General features: G+C 36.8%; 1 protein-coding gene across 2 annotated transcripts in view; it reads right to left on the bottom strand.

Annotated features, from left to right (window-relative positions):
• Positions 1-20,641, bottom strand: part of LOC100232083 (dynein axonemal heavy chain 5) — a 152,233-nt gene that overhangs the window by 14,476 nt on the left and 117,116 nt on the right. For both annotated transcript variants that reach the window (XM_030265831.4, XM_072924432.1), the window contains exons 70-74: positions 17,559-17,826; positions 15,482-15,603; positions 13,960-14,307; positions 9,333-9,521; positions 1,757-1,889 (exon numbers count right to left, since the gene is read on the bottom strand). In XM_030265831.4, coding sequence (XP_030121691.4) covers positions 1,757-1,889; positions 9,333-9,521; positions 13,960-14,307; positions 15,482-15,603; positions 17,559-17,826 — 1,060 coding nt within the window. The remainder of the gene's footprint in view (positions 1-1,756; positions 1,890-9,332; positions 9,522-13,959; positions 14,308-15,481; positions 15,604-17,558; positions 17,827-20,641) is intronic.

A 20,641-nucleotide genomic window follows, 5' to 3' on the forward strand; every position in this document is an offset into this window, starting at 1 on the left:
ACTGGTTTTGGGAAAGAATCTAGTATGAGACAGTCTGGGGTTTTCCCTTTTGCTGAGAAAGAGTGCCTAAATGTTCTTTCCACCCCCTAATTAACAGTCTACCACATGTACTTGATATAGCATGAACATGCCAGAAGCCATTAATTGTTATTGTTAACTATACATCCAATTTTGTTTTCAGAGCAATTTTTCACTATATTTAACTTGTCTGTCCATAAGAAATTATGTTTTAGAGAATTGCATGGAAGTTACAGCATTAACTTGATTAAACATCTGGCAGAGGACTGTGCCCACTGTGGAACTGAATGTGAAGTGCAAATAAATTATGTTACTCATCCACCCCACTGCAGAATATTATACATATTGAGAATTTAAATACATCTATCACAATCAAGGAAAGATTAACACTTTCTTGGATGGAAAATATTCCTTTTATATACTTGAAAAGGGACTCTATTCACATATAAAAGGGAATTTTCAGCTCAGGAAAAGAGGAAAATGTTTCTTCCAGCTTGATCTTTGCGTATGTTATTACAGGATATGAAAGATTATTAGCCTTGGGCACATCTTTCCTAGATTCAGATTATAGGCATGAGGTTTCTGAAGCATGTCTTGTTATCTTAGTGTGTCATACAAATGATGGAAAAAAAAAATCTCTTTTAATCCTTATGTAATAAAAATACAAATTAAAAAATAATCCCCCCTCATGAAAGACATTGTCAGAACACCAGTAAGACAGATTACATTAATGCTATCAGCTATGTCAGAAGGGACTAATTCTGAGGCTTTCTGACCTGCTCCCTGTGAGGACAGTTTGCTCTGTCAGATAATTTCTGTCTCTCTGCTAGAGAACAGCAGACTTGGGTGAGAGCTGGAATCTACCCATTCCTGCTTCATTTTAATTTCATAATTCAAGGAGCTTGGCTGAGCAACAGTACACTTTCCTTCCTGGGTATTTCAACTCTTGCAAAAGAGGAAGCAAAATAGGAAGTGAAAACAAAAAGCAGATGGCAACATCATTATCCCTTCTTTTTCCTCACTCTTTTTCTGATCAAATTTTCCATCTGCTTCTAGTTGCCTCTACTCTTGGGTTTTTTTAAACTTCATTCACCATTGCTCACTTTCAGCCAAATACTCCTGTCCCTGAGAGATACAGAGTGCTGTTTCCTATAAAGCCTAAGCAAAGAACTGTCTCTCTCTCCCTTTTGATTGACACTGCCACTCACTTCAGCTTCCATTTAGAAACATGCCATTTGGTATAACCAGTTTCAAAAATGTGTCAAATTTCACCTTAAATTAGAGTCTTTATCACGTTGCCTCCTGAGTTCCCTGTCTCTCAATTACTTAGCAGCAACCCTTCTACCTTGTTCTATATCATTATGTCTCAGCTTAATTTCTTAAATAGCTCTGGTACATACATGGCCCATGGACTTTTTCATGCAATTCAGCTCCTCTGAGCTCTCTAGGGTACTAGAGAAAATCACAGAAGTGAAGTAGTGCTGAGGGACACGAACTGCAATACTGGAGAAGATGCACACAGAATAAATTTAGGTGGAATGTCCTTAGAGATGCAATCAGGAGATTTTAAGGGCTAGAATTAGTGGTCATATGATAAAGACAGAGAAAAACTGTGAGAGGGAGGGAACAAAAGAGAAAGGAAGGAAACAAGGAGAAATATTAATTTAGTTATATGGTATAAGCAACTGCTAGTAATAAATATTGCACCTTAATTACAATGTTTGATATTGCAGCTTACCATCAATAGCCAATTTGAGATCAGTCAGTGTAGTTCGAACTCTGGATATAACAAGTTGCATCCGGTCAATTTCTTGACGGAGAAATATGTTTATGGGCTGAAAAGCTCCCATCTTTTGAAGTTGTGCTTTCACCTAAAAAAGAATAGTGCAATGATTATAAAATCTAATCTCCTGTTTGCCATGCAATGATTTTTGAAAGTAAAAACATTTTCAGAAAAGAAACATTTTAGTAACAGATGGCCATTCAAGTCCTGTGCCAACTGTAAGATTTAGCACACTGTGACTCATTAGCTTACCAGAACAAGCTCCTCCATCATTCTAAGAAGGGAAAGTTCCCTCTTTTTGAAGGGACACAGCAGTTCCTTCTGTCCTTGTTAGGCTGCAGGGTCTTAGATCTTAAAATTAAAAAACCCATGTGCTATACAAAAGTACTATTTGATGGTAACTTCTCTGTGTTTCCAAATTGTGCTGGGTGAACTTTCTCACCTTTCCTTGCCCTGCTGAGCTTAAATAATGCAACAAATGGAGTTCCACTTAACAAGAACAATGATATGTAAAAGCCACTAGCTTCAGTAGCACGCAATTTGCTCATAAGACAAGATGCTCATGGATACATTGCTAGAGAGGCAAGATTGCCAGAAATAATACAGATGCCACAGAAATCTGCTACACCATTATGTGCACCATTTTGCAAGTAGAAGCCTTTGGCCTTTTTAGTTTTCAAGGGTAATAGTTTCTCACAAATTCAACAGAGAATATTTTCAAAACAGAATCAGTTGCCTGTGTTGGTTAAGGACGTGTCATAACGATGGTAGCAATAGCATTCCCTTTCACACTTTTGCATATGATGTGTATGGAATGTGCTTCAGACATGCACTGCATGTTCCATGTATATCAAAGTTCACTGTGCATGAGAGAGGGTTTAATGGCACCTGCAAAAATCATGGTGCCTCTAGCCCACACAGTACCAGAATTCCTGATTTTTCAGACTTTCAAGAGTTGTTCCCCACTTTTAGAAAGCCAATGGCTCATATATCTCATTATACACATTATTATGCATACTATACATTTTATACAAACAATAAATATTACTAAATATTTAATTATTACCATAAATAGCAAATTTATGCAAGATTAATATCCTACAGCAGATGAGTAGTTATAATCACTAGTATAAATATGCAAATGCTTTGGCAATTTCCAAATCTTAAATTTCAACTCCAAGCCAGATAAAATACTCTTTCTCAACTTTTTATGCTATCCTCCTTGGGAGACAGCTATCAGCAAGGTTATACATCATATTTTAATCACAAGGACCCATGGGTTTGTCAGACAGAATGTCCAAGAAATAGGCGCCAGCCAATTATGCTAATGCTTTGCAGTGTGACAGTACATTTTACAGACTGAGTTAATGCATGTTGCCTGTGAAAGAGGAAAAAAAAATACTTAAATCAGCTATCATAGACTAGAGCTGAGGCAACAAAGTTTTTGGATAATCCACACAATGAAGTATTCTGATTATTTCATACAAAATCCAGGGAAAACTTCTGCTTTTTGAAAAATTCACAGGAATTGGTAATTTCGCTTCTTGACAAAAAGTAAAAACATTTTATTTATTTTTTTCAGAATACTAAGAAATCTAGTGTATGCCACTAATAAGAAAGGAATTATACAGAATATAGTCTATGCATTTTGTTCTTTAAATAAGAAACATGCTTTTTATTTCTAGTCTACAAAGCATGCGTTCCTTTTGGGGATCATTTAGAGGAAGAATTTTCCCATTTGAGGAAAAATTGTATGGAAGATGTTATTAAAGGGGTCATTTTCCAAAATATTAATATTTATTACTCTACAAAGAGGACATGAAATAAAGATTCTAAAATATTGCTGCGCTGATAATTGTACAATTTAACTAGTGAACTATCAGAACTAACACAATCTTCTGATTTACTTTCATATACCCACAAAAATACCTATAATGTTTTTGAATAATGGAAGCAACCAATAAAGCAGAAATTTGCTAATCCAACCTAGATATGCTCAGAACACTGAGTCTGGAGCACCAAGCACAACCAGATATCAAAACTGAAAAAAAAAATTCCATACTTCTTACTTTATTGTATACCAATCAATCCTGATCTATGGTGAGATTTACTGAGTATAACAGTGCATTTCTTGGAAATCTTGCCGCTAAGATTTGTTTCAAATACAAGCACTGAAGTATGATTAACTAGGTTTATATTAGAATTCTCCATATCAAGCAATCAGATAACTTACATCCAGGGCTATATTTATTATGACATAAAGATATGGCTACTGACTCTCAGGAAAAAAAACCTCAAAAGGCTAAACTCATTAACCAATATAGCTTTTGGAGATTAATATACTAATTCCATAAAGCCCACTTAGAACATCCCCTTTTCATTATGCAAACAGCTATCATCCAACATAAAACAATGTGATTTAAGAAAGGAGCTACTAAAATCATAATCTTAATAGCTTGTCTACATGATTTTGCAATGCATATCTCTACTGTGTCAGATTCCTTTATGCATATTTCTTAACTGTCCTCAGGTCACCAGTTTCTTTGTCAGCACATACTTTATAGGACTATCACTAAAAAAGTAGTTGCTGAATTCATGCCATGATCATTGATAAAGTTACCGTAGTAGTGACTGCCTATGGTTTTCAGTAAATTTTATTTAACAAGACTTAGTTACTTGCTGCATCCCTTGTCAGCAGAAATGGGAAGTCCATCACTCTGTAGATGGATAAGCCAAAGCTCTTTTCAAGGGATGTAAAGGACCCCTTCCTTGCTGCACGTAAGGAAGCAGACAGTAAAATACACAGAAAATAGAAGAAGCTCTAGAGTTGGATGGCCATCATATCTGATAGTGTTGATTAGTAAACCGAGACACATTACAGAATCATCTATGTCAGTGTTTCAGTTCAGAGCCTGAATTTATTTTTTTTTTTTTGTAGCAGAAGACCTGCACTGAAAACTAGATTCCAGGCACACAAAGGTCTTAGCTTCAAATTAAACTAACCCAAAAGGTGTGCTTCAGGGACTCTAAGGTACTTCAATTACTAATGGGTTCAGCCTACAGGCCCAGGCTAGAGTTAGACCAAAGCAAATTCCCCAGCAAAGCATCTAATGAAGGCCTGGGGTTCTCAGACAAATTCCTATTTACATGCAGTGCTTGCTAATGTAGCCATAGCCTTAGAGGAATTACAGCTAAATCAATACTACAGAAAATATTTAAGGAAAAAAACCTGCTGCTACTTGCTATCCCCTAGAAAGCTGTTTTTCAAGATGCAAGGGTCATTTTAATTGTAAACTTCTCTGTGTGACAGGCTGACATTTATTCTTGCATCTGTCTTCACTCACACGGACTGACTGGACCTAATCATTTTACCACTAATCTCTCTGTAACCTGCAAGGCGAGACCCAGAAGCAAAAAGGTTCATGAAAGCAGAATTCTTACTCAGAGAAAAATGAGGACAGTTTCAGGTCAGGAGGAAGGTTTATTTTGCTTTTCCATCACCTGTGTCAAACCACAGGCTGAGAAAGCATGCAAAGGTGACTCGTTTTGTTTCTACTCTTTTGGGTAAGTTACTTGACTGGTGAGAAGCATTACAAGAACACAATAGCAAAAGAAGTAACATATATCATGGGGCAAAATGGTTGCCCTGTTTTGAAAGTTGTTGAGACTAAAGTCATTGCTGAAGGCTAATAATTGAGAAATGAAGGCCTCTCTGTGACAGCCTGAAATTTCTCTGGATTCACAAAGTATCAAGAGAAAATACAATCCGGAGCTCTGAATGTCAGCAAATAATTGGTTTTGGTACCATCTGTCCCTAACCCAGTCTGTTGGGGTTGTAGCTCTGTGCAAATTCACTCCACATTTTCTAAAGGGAGCCACAAGAACTGATCAAAGGTAGCAAAGGCACCTGCCACTTTCCCTGAAGAGAACTTGCTTTTAATTACCTTCATTGTTTCCAAAAAATTTTGCTCCTTTTCTCCACTGATAGTATCTTTGTACCTAGGTTTTCAAAGACTAACTAACACATCATGGCATTACTGGAGCACAATATTATTCTAAAAGGAAACTCAAGCTGCACTGCTAGGACTAATGAATGTTTCTCTTTTTACTGATCTTTTCCAATAAGGCATGCATATAAACTCTTTTTCTAGACACAGTCCCTCAGTCTTTTACATTTTAGGATATTTGTTTTATTTGTTTCAGATTTATTAAACTGATTAATATGTACATTTTTTGTAAAAATGTCCTGAATGACCAAATGTTGACTTAAATTGACAAATAACAGAACCCATCTCATTTCCTTTTTTTTTTTTTTCAGACATTGCAGGAAGTAAGTACATAATCCATTTCACTCCTTATGCTTGTAAGTATAATTTCATTTGCCATACTGTAGCTTCTGCCAAACTGTTGCTTCTTTCCTCAGAGAATACCTAAACTCTCCCTTCTTTTGTGCTCTGATTAAATTCTTTGTTATATGTTAGTGAGCATGATATTATTTTTCTTTTTTTGTATTTAAGTAATTTGGGTTGGAGCTTTTTTCAGTTTATGCAAACTTGCCTTTAAAAATTTAGCTTTCTTTACAGCTCACTCCAGCCATATCCATGCTTTCTAAGAGGTTCCAGAATAACGGAGTGACAGTTCATATGAGAAACACATTTGATATAGAGTTTTTTGCTTATTGTGCAGATGTGACCACACTCCTGGCACATAAGCAACACATAAGACATGGAACTGGGCACAAATTGCAGGAAAGGGAAATTTCCCTACAACAAACGAAGAATTTGTAAAGACCAAATCAAGTTCTAAGATTAGAGAATGAGACAAGTTCTAAAATGTAGAGGAAGAAACAAAGGGTAAATTCACTAAGCAGACTGAAGAAAGAAATATCGAAAAATCAGGGCCCAGAAGAAACAATGTCAAATGTCATAACACTACAGAAGTAAAATCTGTAGATGTTGTAGTGCTGAGACAGCCAAGGAAATATACAGAGGAATACATTATTAGCAATAAAACACTTGGAAAATGAACAGAGGAGATTCTCTAGATGGTCAGAGCAAAGGAATCAGTACCATGCTATAGAAACTAAGCATAATTTTTGAATGTTTCTGTGAAAAAGTACCGTGCCATCCATCAATAGTGCAGACTGAAAAAAAGGCACATAAACAGAGTGGTATGATTAATCAAAGTGAAGTGTAATTCACAGATCAAGATGCACAGAGCTTTAGAAAACTAGATATCCCCAGAAAGAGGTGGTACCTACACTTAGTGAACTCAGAATGTATCTACAAGAAATACAGAAGAAAAAAGTAGATCCACCACCACATCTCTGTACAAACTCAAATCTTCTTGGTTGAATCATAACAGGACAGCTATCAAGCAAATTAAAGCAAAATAAGTTTCCTTTGAAGCTCATAGAAGATGTAAGAGAAATGGTACTGAAGCATAGAAATGTAAATTCTGAGCACCATTGAAATGATGATTGCTTATTAGAAAATAAAACCCCTTGTGTATGATTGGCAGATCATGAGAAAAGATAATAGTTTGTCATACTGCTTGATGCTGAGAGTGAAAGAGCAATGAAAACAATTGGTGGGGATTTTTTTTTTTTTTATATACAAACAGTATTTATTATATACAACTACAAATACAGCAGTAAAACAGAGAGAGACAAGTCAAGAGTGAAGGATGGAACATCTGAAATAAGCCTTCCAGACCCTTTTCCCCCTAATTACAGTCCCTGGCTCCAAAAGTGATGGTCTCCAAAGCTAAAATTTGATGAAGTGACTTAAAAGGGGAGGCATCACCTACATGTGGTTTGTGGGCATAACCTCAGTGAATAAACCAAGAAGGAAAGAAAATGAATGAGTCTAAGATTAAACAGAAGAAATATCAGAAAAAAGCATTTCAATCCAAAGTGAAATTTGGATTAAACAACTGTGTGTGCATTTTACATGACTAAAAAGTACTGCACAGATTTCCCAGGGGTAAAACCTGAGGTTAAGACTACCCTCTGGTTGCAATGTAAAGTGCAGTAAGTACTATTGATGTTTTCTAAGCATTAGAAATTCTTCAGGAGGAAAAAAGTTGTCAGCTTAACAAGGGAATGAAGAAATAGTCCTTCGGAGGATTTAGCAAGTATATTGGAAAAACTTAGGTCAATACACATATCACAAATATGGCAAAAACATACATGTTATCCAGGTATGCAGTATTTTACTGCTGCTGTAATTTGAAAAAAATTAAGGAGCTGAATGAAACTAGAAGAATCTAGTTCTATAAAAAAGCTTTACTCTGATTGGAAAGATAAGGGAAGAGGACTGAGAACAATTTAAGGTGTAAATGATAGTTGAAGGTTCAACATGAAAATTATTACATTTATTAAATTATGAATTATTATTACACTTACGATATTTAACTTTGTTTTCTACTTCTAATATTTATTCACTATTAAATAATATTATGAAAACTAGAAAACTGACTCCATTCTTAATCAAATTCTACCAAAAATTATGTATATACTGTCATTAAGACTCATTCAATAAGAGGGTGACAAAAAGGAGAGATGCAAGCAGGAATGGATGGAAAAACAACAATATGGAGATAGATGGCAGGAAACCTCACTAAAAAATGTTGCAGACTGTAAGTAGCTTGACAACAGGGGAATGAAAAGAGAAGTTCCAAGTTGAATTATGACAGTACAAAAGTGGCTATTTATACAATACACATTCAATCTGCGATTAATAGTAGAAGGGAAGACAGGAAATACTGCTGGGTCCCCAAGACCATTAGTTGTTACTTAGGTGGACATTCTAAGTTGGCCAGAGAAGAAAATAAAGCATGCATAGCAAGTTCTAATTCATACTGAGCATTTTACCAGCTTTAACTAAAACTGAGGCAGGGGGAAAGGCACTATCAATGCAAAACAGAATTGTAAAGAATAAAATCATGGAAATTAGGTGGTTTTAATATTTACGGTTAATGAAACACTTGGCAAGACAGCAGAACCTACTTATAAACTGACGCAAGAGTCTCTACGCTGGATTTTTCGATTTAATGGGGCTGTTAATTAAAAATGCAAGAAAAGATTGACGAAGATACCTCTTATGGCTCAGACCTAAAAAAATCTGGAGCATAAAAAGGTCAGTGATAAAATTTACTCTTCATCATGGTGGTGTCCTAATGGGAGTAGATAAATTGAATGCTGTAACCACTATAGGATCACCAGTGCCTCAGAAAGAGACAGCAGGCTACTTCTGTAAGCTACTAAGGAAAGCAAGAACTTTCTGAAGCCCTTAATAGGTCTTCTGAGTCAAGGTGACTGATTGAGTGGACTGTGGCATTTGAAATATATGTTTGTGACATAGGAATTTTTTAGATAATGAACCAAAATAGACTTATAAACGCCTATGCATAATTTTAAGATTTTTTAAAAACACATGCTAGTTAAATTTAAGAAGCACAATAAAACTTACAAAACATGAAGGTATATACATGCATACATATATCATCTGTTTTATAAAGTAGGACATACCTCATGAGGGCTATAATCTGGAGGTAACTTCTCTAGCATCTCATCAGCAAGACGCTGCACCACTGCTTCCCGGGTTTCTCCCCCTCTAGTACTGCTGTCTTTGGGCTGGATGCTCACTATGGTACTGAATGTCTCATTAGCCAGGTTGGTCTGGTAAGTTATATCTGCATTAGGGTGAAGTCCAAATACCTTAAAGTAAAAGGTATAAAAATTGGGGAGAAAAAGGTGATTTTTTTTCTAAAAGTATATACACAAAAGAATGCATGAAAATGGATGATCAAGGAAGAAAATTCTCAGCTCCATAAAACAATAGATGTGGACAGGCCAGTGAAAGTTCTTCCATTTAAACGGCCAAAGACCAAACCCAAATTGCACTAAAATATTAATACAGGCTGCATGTGCAATAGTGTTTTCATTCATGTCAGTGGAGGGTTTTTTAATTGATCTCATTATCTTCACATGGATCATTTTGTGGAATGCTATCAAGGGGTGAGAACAGATCCCTTTCCTTTGGTTCAGACTAGAGCTTGTTGGAAATGTCATATGTGGACATTGACCCCTTAGCATTAGTTCTTTGTCTCTATGGGTATATTGCTGTTGTACCAGTTCAAGTAGATGCCATTATCCAACCAGTCAACATTTCTAACATGTTTTGTTTTACTCAGACTCTTAGGCTTATAAGGCATGTAGCATGGTGAATAAAATTATGCCCACATCTGAAGTACCTAAAGATGGTAATATATTTAGGATATTTTATGCTTTAGCTATTTTTGGTTGAAGCTTCCCTTTCCTTACTTCTCCTTCTCCCAAAATTGAATTATTTTATTTAAGATACAGCTAGCACAGAATTACTGCAAAGTTGCCCTTTGTCTGAATGATAATAGCTTTTTCAGAAACTTCTACTGAAATATCAGTAAGTCTATAATTGTCAGATTGACAATTGCAACCCTTTTCCAGGAGGAATTGCATGTACTGTGACTTATTTCACCAGCCCTCATTTAATTATAGATATTACATATCTCTTACAAACTTTGAATCACTGATCCGTCAATGAGGAAGGCTTGCCCTCAAACTGAGCACAAAAGCCAAGCAATCTTCTGTTTCTCATTTTTCACATTTTTTTCATATACTCACAGTTTTCATATTTTACATTAGTATCAGTATATTGCAAGAAGGCACTTCTAGAAACCAGTATTTACATACTCTGCGGAGAGAATTTAAAGGGCCATTTAATATTGTTATACTTGTAAATCTAGAAACTCAGGGACAAGGGATATAAGTGGCTGCACCATTGCCAAAGCCAGCAAAGCTGCACTGATTTACAAAGCTTGGGAATCTTATCCATAGACCAGCACAAAGTACAGACCTAATATCACATTTGAGTGAGGGTTTGACTACAATAGTGTGCAGGTAGATTCCATATAGGATTTAATATTTTGCAAATAGTGGTTTACTCAAATGGTATGTTTAGAGCTGTAAAAGGCAAAAATACCAATGCACATCATTACACTCATATTCTATGTGGAAGGAAATAAATATTTGAAGATACATTCTTTTCTGCTTTTGCTCTTGCACAGTGAGGGCTCATTTGTTCGGTTTTGCTCTAATAGATTTTGTGGCAACATAATAGCCCGAGTTAGCATCATGAAGAATATTTGCTGTATCTGTGAATGGAGCCCTAGTCCAAGGGCTAACTTAAAACATTGGAGCAATATTTACAAAGACAGGGAGAAATAGGAGACAGCTCTGGTCCTATGGTTTCATGCAAGTTATGTATAAAGAAGAAAGAAGAAAGAAATCACTGGGTGGACTGGTTTTCTGAATGACATTCCCAGTTTTCTGAATGTCCTGTACACTAATCAAGGACCCAAATCTCTCATTCTTTTTGATCCAAAATCTCTGGGAATGTTGTTTAAAGAGAATATTGGATTCTGTCTTTCAGGGTTTTCCAGCCTTATGAATCCTCAAAATCAATTGCTAAAGCTCTACACTCCTCTGAAATCACCCCTCCATCATCCCCTCCTCAACTGGACAGGGGAGAGAAGTCACAACAAAAAGTCCACTGTCTGAGATAAGAACAGTTATCATCACAGGCAAAACAGACTTTACTTGGGGAAATTAATTGAACTTATTACCAATCAAATCAGAGTAGGATCACAAGCAATAAAACCAAATCATAAAAACACCTTCCCTCTATCTGTCCCTTCTTCCCAAACTTAATGTCATTCCCAAATTTTCTACTTTCTCCCACAGGTGCACAGGGAGACAAGGAACAGGAAACACGATTTTTGGTCAGTTTGTCACATACTCCTTCCTCCTCAGGAGCAGGACACCTCCCACTCTACCCCTGCTCCAGCATAGGAGTCCTCCACAGACTTTTCCATTAGGCTGCTCCAGTGTGGGTCTTTTCCACAGGGTGCACAGCTCCAGGAACAGACTATTTCAGCATGGGTCACCTGTGGGGTCATAACCTTGGCCAGAAAATCTGCTCCATCATGGACTCCTCTCGGCATGGGGCCACACATCTTGCAGGAACCTGTTACAGCATGGACTTCCACAGGGTCCTTCAGGCATCCACCTGCTCCAGGGTGGGGTCTTCCATGGGCTGCTGGGGAGTCTCTGTTCCAACATCTGGAGCACCTCCTGCCTCTCCTTCTTCACAGATCTTGGTGCCTGCAGAGCTGTTTCTCTCACATATTCCCACTCCTCTCTCTGACTGAAGGTTCATGTACAGCTTTTTATCCTTCATAAATACTTTATCCCAGCAGTGGGTTTGTCTTGGAGCTGTCTGACACTGGCCCTGTCACACACAGGGGAAGCTTCTGCCATCCTCTCACAGAGGTCACTCCTTGGTCCTCTGCTACTGAAACCTTTGCATGCTAACCCAATACACTGAGTTCAACTGCCCTCCTCAGAAGACAGTATTCATTCTGCTCAGAGGATGAAATTTCATCAAAGGAGCAAGGACCAATTGGCCTGCAAGCAGATCAATTCAGTTTTCTTAACTAAAAATGGAAAAGGGATGAATCAAGGGTACACTGTTTGGACTAGCACAGTGTCTTTTGTGAAACAAAGAAGACTGGGAGATTAAAAGGTTAAAGGTTTTCATGAGCAATTTTGACAGATTTTAGAATGACAGAAGAAAGTCACAACTTACTTCCTAACAAGTGAAAATGTGAAGAACAAAAAGATGTTTGCATTCCTGGACTTGCTTCTATTTACATAAAAGCCAAAGGTAAAATTCCCCTACTTCAAACCATACATACAGATTTTTTACAGAAAGCAAAACACTTTTAAAATACATCGCAGCATTGTGAGATAGGTTCCCATGTGCTTAAAAGAGCAGATCCATGAAAGCAGAACCTGAAATTTGATAGAGCCAAGGTTCATACACTGATAGGAACCACTTCACAAGTTGGGCTCAAATGGATCCCAGTGATACATTATCATGTCTGCATTTACTCTCACCTGGAAAAGGTACATCACTGCTGGCACAAATACCTTTGTATTCTGGTTTCGCTATCTTCAGAGATTCAGAACTTTCCAAGCTTATTTTATGACCTTGGAAACTTCTCACCCTCTCAGCCAGAACATTATCAGTAAGTGAAAACTAGCTTTTTCTGTTCCACTCAGTCTATTTAATTTTAATAGAAGTTATTTCCAATGGCATTTATCAACTTAATAGAAATGAGACAGAAATCCAGACCATTCACCTCTGTTTCAATTTTCCAGAGCATTCTCTTCTGTTTCAGTTTTAACTAACTTTATCATGAGTGTCTGTACTGGAGGGAGCAGAAAGTCTCCACCCTCCAGTCCCTGTCACCACTGTGATATGCACACATTGGGTCACGTAACACTGGTTACAACCAGAAGCCACCCTGCACCCTATCCCATCAATTCATGGCAACATCCATATCTTTCTGTTGTCAAAATGGAATAAACTCCCAATTATAACTTGCAAAATGAGACCATAGGGCTTTTTTATTTTCATTATTTCTCAGGTTGCATATCTGTTGAATCCCATAAAGAATTGTAAAACCACAAAATTGTTTGGTTTGGAAGGGACCTCTGAGGATCATCTAATCTGAATCACCTACTCAAGCAGGGGCTAATAGAGCAGGCTCTCCAGGAGAGTGTCCAGTTGGGATTTCAATGTCTACAAAGACGAGGCTGCACAATATCTCTGGGCATACTCTTCCAGTCTTTGACCAACTTCACTTAAAATATGGTTCTCTTGTTTTCAAATGGAATTTCCTGTTGTTTAATTTACCTCATTGCTTCTTTTACTTTCATTGGCTATTATCAAAAAGACTCCAGCTCCATTTTTACAGCATTCCAACCAGGTATTATACACATTGATACTTGAACATTTCTGTACCAACCTTCCAGAAGATAATTAGGATTGCTAAAAGTCTTTCATAACGACCACGGCCTGTGAACATGAGACTTTTTGCAATTGTTTGAAGAAGGCCTCATCTATGTCTTCCTGGTCATCAGATCTACACTGAATACCCACTATAATGGTCTACCTGCAAATCTTGACCTATGCATACTCGATTCTGAAAAAAATACCTCATTAAGTGATTCATCTGACAAAAACTCCCTTCAATATATTAAAATATTTTACCTCTGGTGTATCAATCACTGGCAACTGCTCTATGTACTGGAGATAGTCTTCCACTGTATTCCCTTTTGGAATAACATAGCCTTTGTAGAAACAAAAATTTTCACTGAACATGTGCTCTCCAAACCAGACTCTTGCATATGTATTCAGCAGTGCCTTGTCGAGCTCATCAGTCACACGGCCACCATACTGCACTTCTCCAAGCATGTAGCGGACACAGCTCCAGTTCACTCCCTGTTTGATGCCCACATCATTCAAGTGGTTCTGAAGGAACTGCACGCTTGCTGCAAAGTCTGCCTGATTAAATTCATAAGGAATATTCCAGCCCAATGGGCCAAACTTTCTTCTTTCCTGTAGAATAGTTGGAATTAATGGTAAACCACTGATTGATAGTAATTGTGAAGAAAGTTTAAGTGCAGAATAATACATGAAATATGTTAAGAATACAGTAGTCCAGCTGGAACTCTATTTAAGCAACTTTAAAAAAAATACATTTAACACAGGCAAGGCCAAACACTTGATTGATTATCTAGTAGCTAAATTTGTACAAAGAATAGGAATATTAACATTTCAGAAAGAAAAAAATCTTTAAAAAGTATTTTTTCAATCTCTAAGTGAATAACCATAGCTTTTGAATTTCAAAAATTAGGCTACTGTTTGAGGCAATGGTGTTCAAAATCATCAGCCATAATCATTGTGTGGGGTCTTCCTATGAGCTAGATATATTCCTATCGCTTATATTCCAATCCCTGCTGTGTCAGTATGGTGCAGATACAAGTAGGAAAAACTGCTTCTTAGTGAATCATCTACAGGCTCAGCTGGCAGTACATAGGTGTTAGGATAATATCTGGTAATTGCAAATTTTCATTTTTTAACACAGGCTTCCACTGGACCACAATATTTCAGTGCATGGATGCCGCAGAACTAAATTAACCAGGCTCCAAATATAAACTAAGGATACTGCAAAATATATCAATAGGGTGATGAAAAGTTGTGCTTAATCCATAAAGTACTTTCTTTAATGGAAGTCCTGAAAGTCAAGACCCAAAATCTACTTTCATTTCCTCCTACAGTTTCAGAGCAGAAAGGATTTGTATTTACCCTCTTACACCTTGTCATTGTGAATGCAGCATTTTGAGACTATGGTTTTCCAAACTATAAATTTTAAATTTCTTTATTATGCTTTTATGTGTTAATATTAGTAAAAGTACAGTTAGTTGAAAGATAGATCACACAGTCATTGATCAGGATTTTAATAGAAGAGTACTCTAATTGATCATTACTTGATGGTCGTTTTTTTATCTCTGAAATATTATCCCTGTTGGAGGTACAGGACCAACATGAGCAAAATTATAAGTTCAAACACAGCTGCGGTAATAGAGATATGTTGTTCTCTTCGCTATTTTATTTGTGTCAATTTGCCAACATATGGCTTCTCTTTAAAAATGTTTCTCATTTAATAACAAGGTTCATTAATAAATGAAACATAGCTTTATGACAGAAGAGAATAAATATATTTTTAAACCTGAACAGTTGTGTGAAGAAACGCTACAGCATATAGCAATGGTTTCCACTGTGGCATTTTGCTCACTCCCAGCAGATCCTGAGTAACAGCTGAGTATGTTCGTTTTAAGCCAGCTTTCACGCCTAGAAGGTAAATATAAAAATGTAAAACATTAGCAAAAAAAAAAAAAAATGGAATCCATAAATCTAACCTCTGTTAAGCATAATTCTCTATTCCAATTTACAGTCTCATCTTACATATACCTTCAAATAACGTCTTAGAATCTTGCCTACTATGACCATCTGTTCAGCTGGTCATAGTAGGCAAACTTCAATAACATTTTGTTTTACGTAGGTAACACAGAAAATTAATTTCAGGAGTCTGGAAGGATTTAAAATTAAGTAATCATATTCTAAATGATCCTATAAACAACTGAAATAGAAACATAATTATTTAGCAACTATATGGCAATAAACAAGACACCTAACATCATATGAAATACAGCACTGGGTATCCAAAAGTTTGTTTTGCTATTTACTTCTAATAAGAGATTTTAGTTTTATTTAGGATAATTTATTTAGATTTGATTCCTAGAAAAATCTCAAAATTCTGTAGGCAGGTCATTCAACTGGACTTCAGGCACCAAGGTGATGAGAAGAGAACCTAAATTCAGAGTGCAAATATTAATACTTGGCGAGGTTTGTTTGAGCACTGACATTTCATATCCCAGGAATAGCTTTAGGCAATTGATACTGATACAGTCTCAGCTACCATGGAATACAGAGGCTCAAGTGCTCCCAGATGTTTTTAGGCAGTGCTACTCAAGCATCTTTTGCCTTGGGCAGACAACCCAACCATGAGTTACTGACATCAGCTCCCTCTTACGATACTTTCCGCATAATCAGCTTCACACAAGTCTAGAAGAGCAGATTTTAAGTGCAGTAAAAAGAATGTAAAAGTCGCCCTACTTCATATGACACAATAAAAATACTTTTACTTTTGTTCATACTTCACAAAAACCCTGCAGAATATTCAAACAAATAGCTTTTCAAAATATAGTACTGGTATCATCAGAGGGTTCCAAAATCAAACAAAAGTGTCTTATCGTATTGTGCTACCAATATGACAGGACCTTTAGAAACTAAAACTGTCTATATTTCATCCTGACTTAAATTTTTACACTGGGCTTTTTTCAGCTGCTAAATGCAAGTTGCAAATTTGCTATAATTTGACTTCTAGAACAGCCTCTTAGAGCTATAGGTTGTTACCATTCGAATGATTAGGAGAGGTCCACTGCAAAATAAAAAGATTATGAGCTCTGAATTAAAAAGAGAGAGAGGAAAAGAGGAAGAAGTAAGAAATTTTTATCAACAGACTGACTACCTGCTGTTGAGATGGAGTATAAATGCTGAAACGGGATGTGTTTCACAACGTCTGTAGACATCTAATGTTCAAAGGAAGCTAAATACTGAAATAATAAGTTTAAATGTCTGAAGCTTTAAATAGGACCTTGGATAAAAACTTCTAGCTCCTACTGATATCATCAACTAAAACCAGTGTCAACACATATATATATATAAAGAAAGGGCATATTTATTTATTTGTAGGCATTAATAAGATACTTCTTCTCTCTTCAAGGCTTAACAATCATCCTGGCCTCTCCTCACATAGCATATTCTCCAATTCCTTCAGCATCTTTGTGGGTTCTCACTGGACTCATTCCATCCATGTCTTTCTTGCACCCCTATTAATACAGAAACATGAGTCCAAACTGCCAGTTAAGATGCAGACCTCATATTGTGCTTCACATAGACTACTTAGGTTAGGAAAGCTGGGGGCTTAGAGCTCAGAAAGCATAAGATGAACATCTGAACATGAGGAAACATCCTGGAAGTGAGGAAAGATCCTGGGTGTAAGGAGGTGCATGGAGGCCCAGAAGACCGGGGGATGCCCAGGAACATAGGTCAGTGATGTCCAAGACTGGCAGCTTCAGGTAGCTGCACAGTGAAACCAGCATTACTTTCTGCCCAGCCTTCCTGGACCAGCAGCGATCTCTCCTTGGGAGAGGAGGGGAGATGGGAAAGGAAGTCATTCCTACCTTGAGGAGGTTCATTGGTAAATTTTATAGAGGACTGTAAAAGATTAATAGGAAACTCTGGGTGAGCCTCTGTAGTGATCCAGGTTCTGAAATCTTCATTCACACACTCTTTTGTTGTGATGGTGTCCATTAATTCATTAAGAAATTCCAAGCCAAGGTGGCAGTTCTGTAGAAGGAGCCATCCTCCATCTTGCATGCACTGATTTAACAGGTGCCTTGCATGGACTTCCTGGCCCTGACCCATTGAAATGGCACGACATGGAATGTTCTAAAAGTAAAAAAAGAAGTTTATTTTATATGTAGTTCCTTAGAATTATACATGTTATGTATTGCTTCTGTAGATCCACATGAACTGACATTCTGCCACAAAGAAAGCCATTAATATCAATGGAGACTTATTATATTAAAACAAAGTAAAGAAAACAAAACCACAAAAAAAAGCAAAACCCTTCAAGTTCCTCTTATCTTCCATCTGTTGGAAGAAAACTACACCCACTAGAAATCACTTTTTTTTTTTTTTTTTTTTTGCTGGTCTAACAATATCTGTGGGATAAGACACCTGAAACCTTTTTTCAGCTTTTTTACTACTTTTTCAAATATAGAAAGACATAAATAAAGCCTGACCATTCTTTTTCCTATAATATACTATCTTCAGATGAACAGATATTAGGGCTTCAGATAATAATTAAAACACAGTGTAAACCAAACAATTCTGATGAGTTTTTACTGCCTGAACATATTACATGTAAAAGAGAACTGTAGATGAAGCAGGTAGGACAAGAAAGATTGGTTCCCACTAAAGCATTACTCAGGAAACATCCTGTGTTGTTAAATGGCAGCTGTGGAGCCATTGATCCAGAGGATTCTAGTCTGGTGATCTGCTAGCTCAAGCACATCTAGAGCAGATCTGGATTCAGAAGAGAGAAAGCTTATAAATGCAAACATAAAATTCTGGAATTTTATGGCATCTTCTCCAGAGGCTATGGGAAAATAAAGCCAGTTGTTCAGAAAACCAGAGGAGGATAAAGGCTCTCACAAAGGGATCTGCAAAAGATAAGGCTGAGATCAGGACCACACACATCTGTCAGTAACATAGCAGGCAGATCCTCTCTTGCTTATTGTTCTTGCTACTCTTGTTCTTTTTAAGTCTGGCTCAGGCTGGCTGCCTGACTCCTGCCAGGGAAAACCAGAACTATCAAATCCAGTTAAACATATTATTCTGCATACATGTTGAGGGCAAAAGAATTGATGAAGAGACTTTGTTTCATGGAGAGTTTCACATTCAAGACCTACAGCTGAGTATCCCTCATGCAGTGAGCAACGAGCTGCGTTACCAATCTGGGCCTACGTTCAGCTGGCTGAGAGCTACAAAGGTTAGTCTTGACCTGTCCAGCTACTCAGACTCTCTTATTGTGAAACAAAAAGGAAGGAAGACATCCATTCCTAAGCAGCATGGAGGAGGCTGCCCTCCTTTTGCAGGAGAAGAAGGTTATATGGACACAAACTGTGCTGGTCATTTGGCCTTGGGGTCAGGGAATGGGCCCTGACCTGATTTTACAGAACAGTATAAATACAGCTGCTGTATATGATCCCCCATATCCTGGCAAGATTTAAAGACATGAGAATGCCAAAGACAAGAAAGCAGTTAAATCCTACTCTTATGTCAGTGAAACCTGAAACTGTAGCTAAAAGAAGCAAAGATGAAGAGCCTGTGAAGCTGATCATGTGCCAGAGAACAAAAAGCTTTACCTTTTCTAAGACGCATCTGAGTACAGCTGTAAGTCAAAGACTATGCCTACCCCTGCATAAGAGTGCATAAATATTCAGCAGGTACATTATTCCCTAACAAAGCATCTACTCATAATTTGCTCTTCTCAGCAATGTTGCCTTTGAAATGTACAGTCATTAAAGGTCATAGAAACATTGAGAGAAGGAAAAAAATATTTTTCACTATGAATTGTCCTCATTTTACTCCTTCTGAAAGAACTCTATCAAATGTCTGCATACAGAATGTTTCTTTGAATAGCGAATCATGTCAGCATATCCATGTCATTTTAATACATCACAATCCAGATGAAAATGCTGGCATTTTAGTCACTACAGTGGCCCTGACAGTTCTGTTGAAGGTTCTGTGCATCATTCTCTAAAAGAAGAAATTATCTCTACAATTTAAAAAAAAATCTGATTTTAATGAAGTCAAAGTGCTGGCATAAGAAACTTCATTTTAATCCTGAAAAATAAATTTTCACACCATCTTAAAGTGAAAGTAAAGGGGGCATAAATGCAACTAGTTTTAAGATAGAGCTTGTTTGGTTTATAAACAAGATTACATAGCTCAATAACCGCAGACACTGTCCTCATTTCTTTGGGAGTGGGCCACCTGAACAGCTAAATTTTAGAGTGAAAAATAAATTCTGGACACATATTTGAACATTACCAACAGCAGATAGCTGATTTATACTGTTAATATCATACTTAGAGACACCATTAGCACTGGAAATCCATTTTAGGACTACAAATCATGACTGTAAAAGGGAAATAGTTGAAAAAATAGGCTCGAAATTTTTATCATTAAGAAGAAAAAACCCCAGAACCACCACCACCCACCTTCAATGTCAGGTCCCTGGTAAAACTAACCTACATTAAAGATATAATCTGGAAAAAAGCAGAGAAATCCCAAAGAAAGACAAGAATTAAGTACAATTTGTTGATATACTAGCAAAATGAACACAAAACTCCCTTGAAAATGTTTCTGAAAATTAAATTATTTCTAGATATGCTTTTCAAAAGCTAAATAATTGCTGAAATGCTCCTTAAGTTCCACATTGTTATATGCATTTTTATTTTTAAAAACAGCTGTGTTGGCATTTTGTTTTGTGACATTAGGATGGCTTTTGTAAACTTGAAAAGTTCCTATATGCTGTGTGGTTAAGTCTTTACTCCAGGATATTACAAAAGAACCTTACAGTTAAATAATGTGGTTGACTTTACATTTACAGGTGACACGAGTTGAACTTCACGTTATGACAGCCTAGCTGATGTTGCCTTGTTCATAAACCATGTGTGAATAAACAAGGCAATCC

This window comes from Taeniopygia guttata, chromosome 2 (genome assembly GCF_048771995.1).
Source record: "Taeniopygia guttata chromosome 2, bTaeGut7.mat, whole genome shotgun sequence".
NCBI classification, from domain to species: Eukaryota; Metazoa; Chordata; class Aves; order Passeriformes; family Estrildidae; genus Taeniopygia; species Taeniopygia guttata.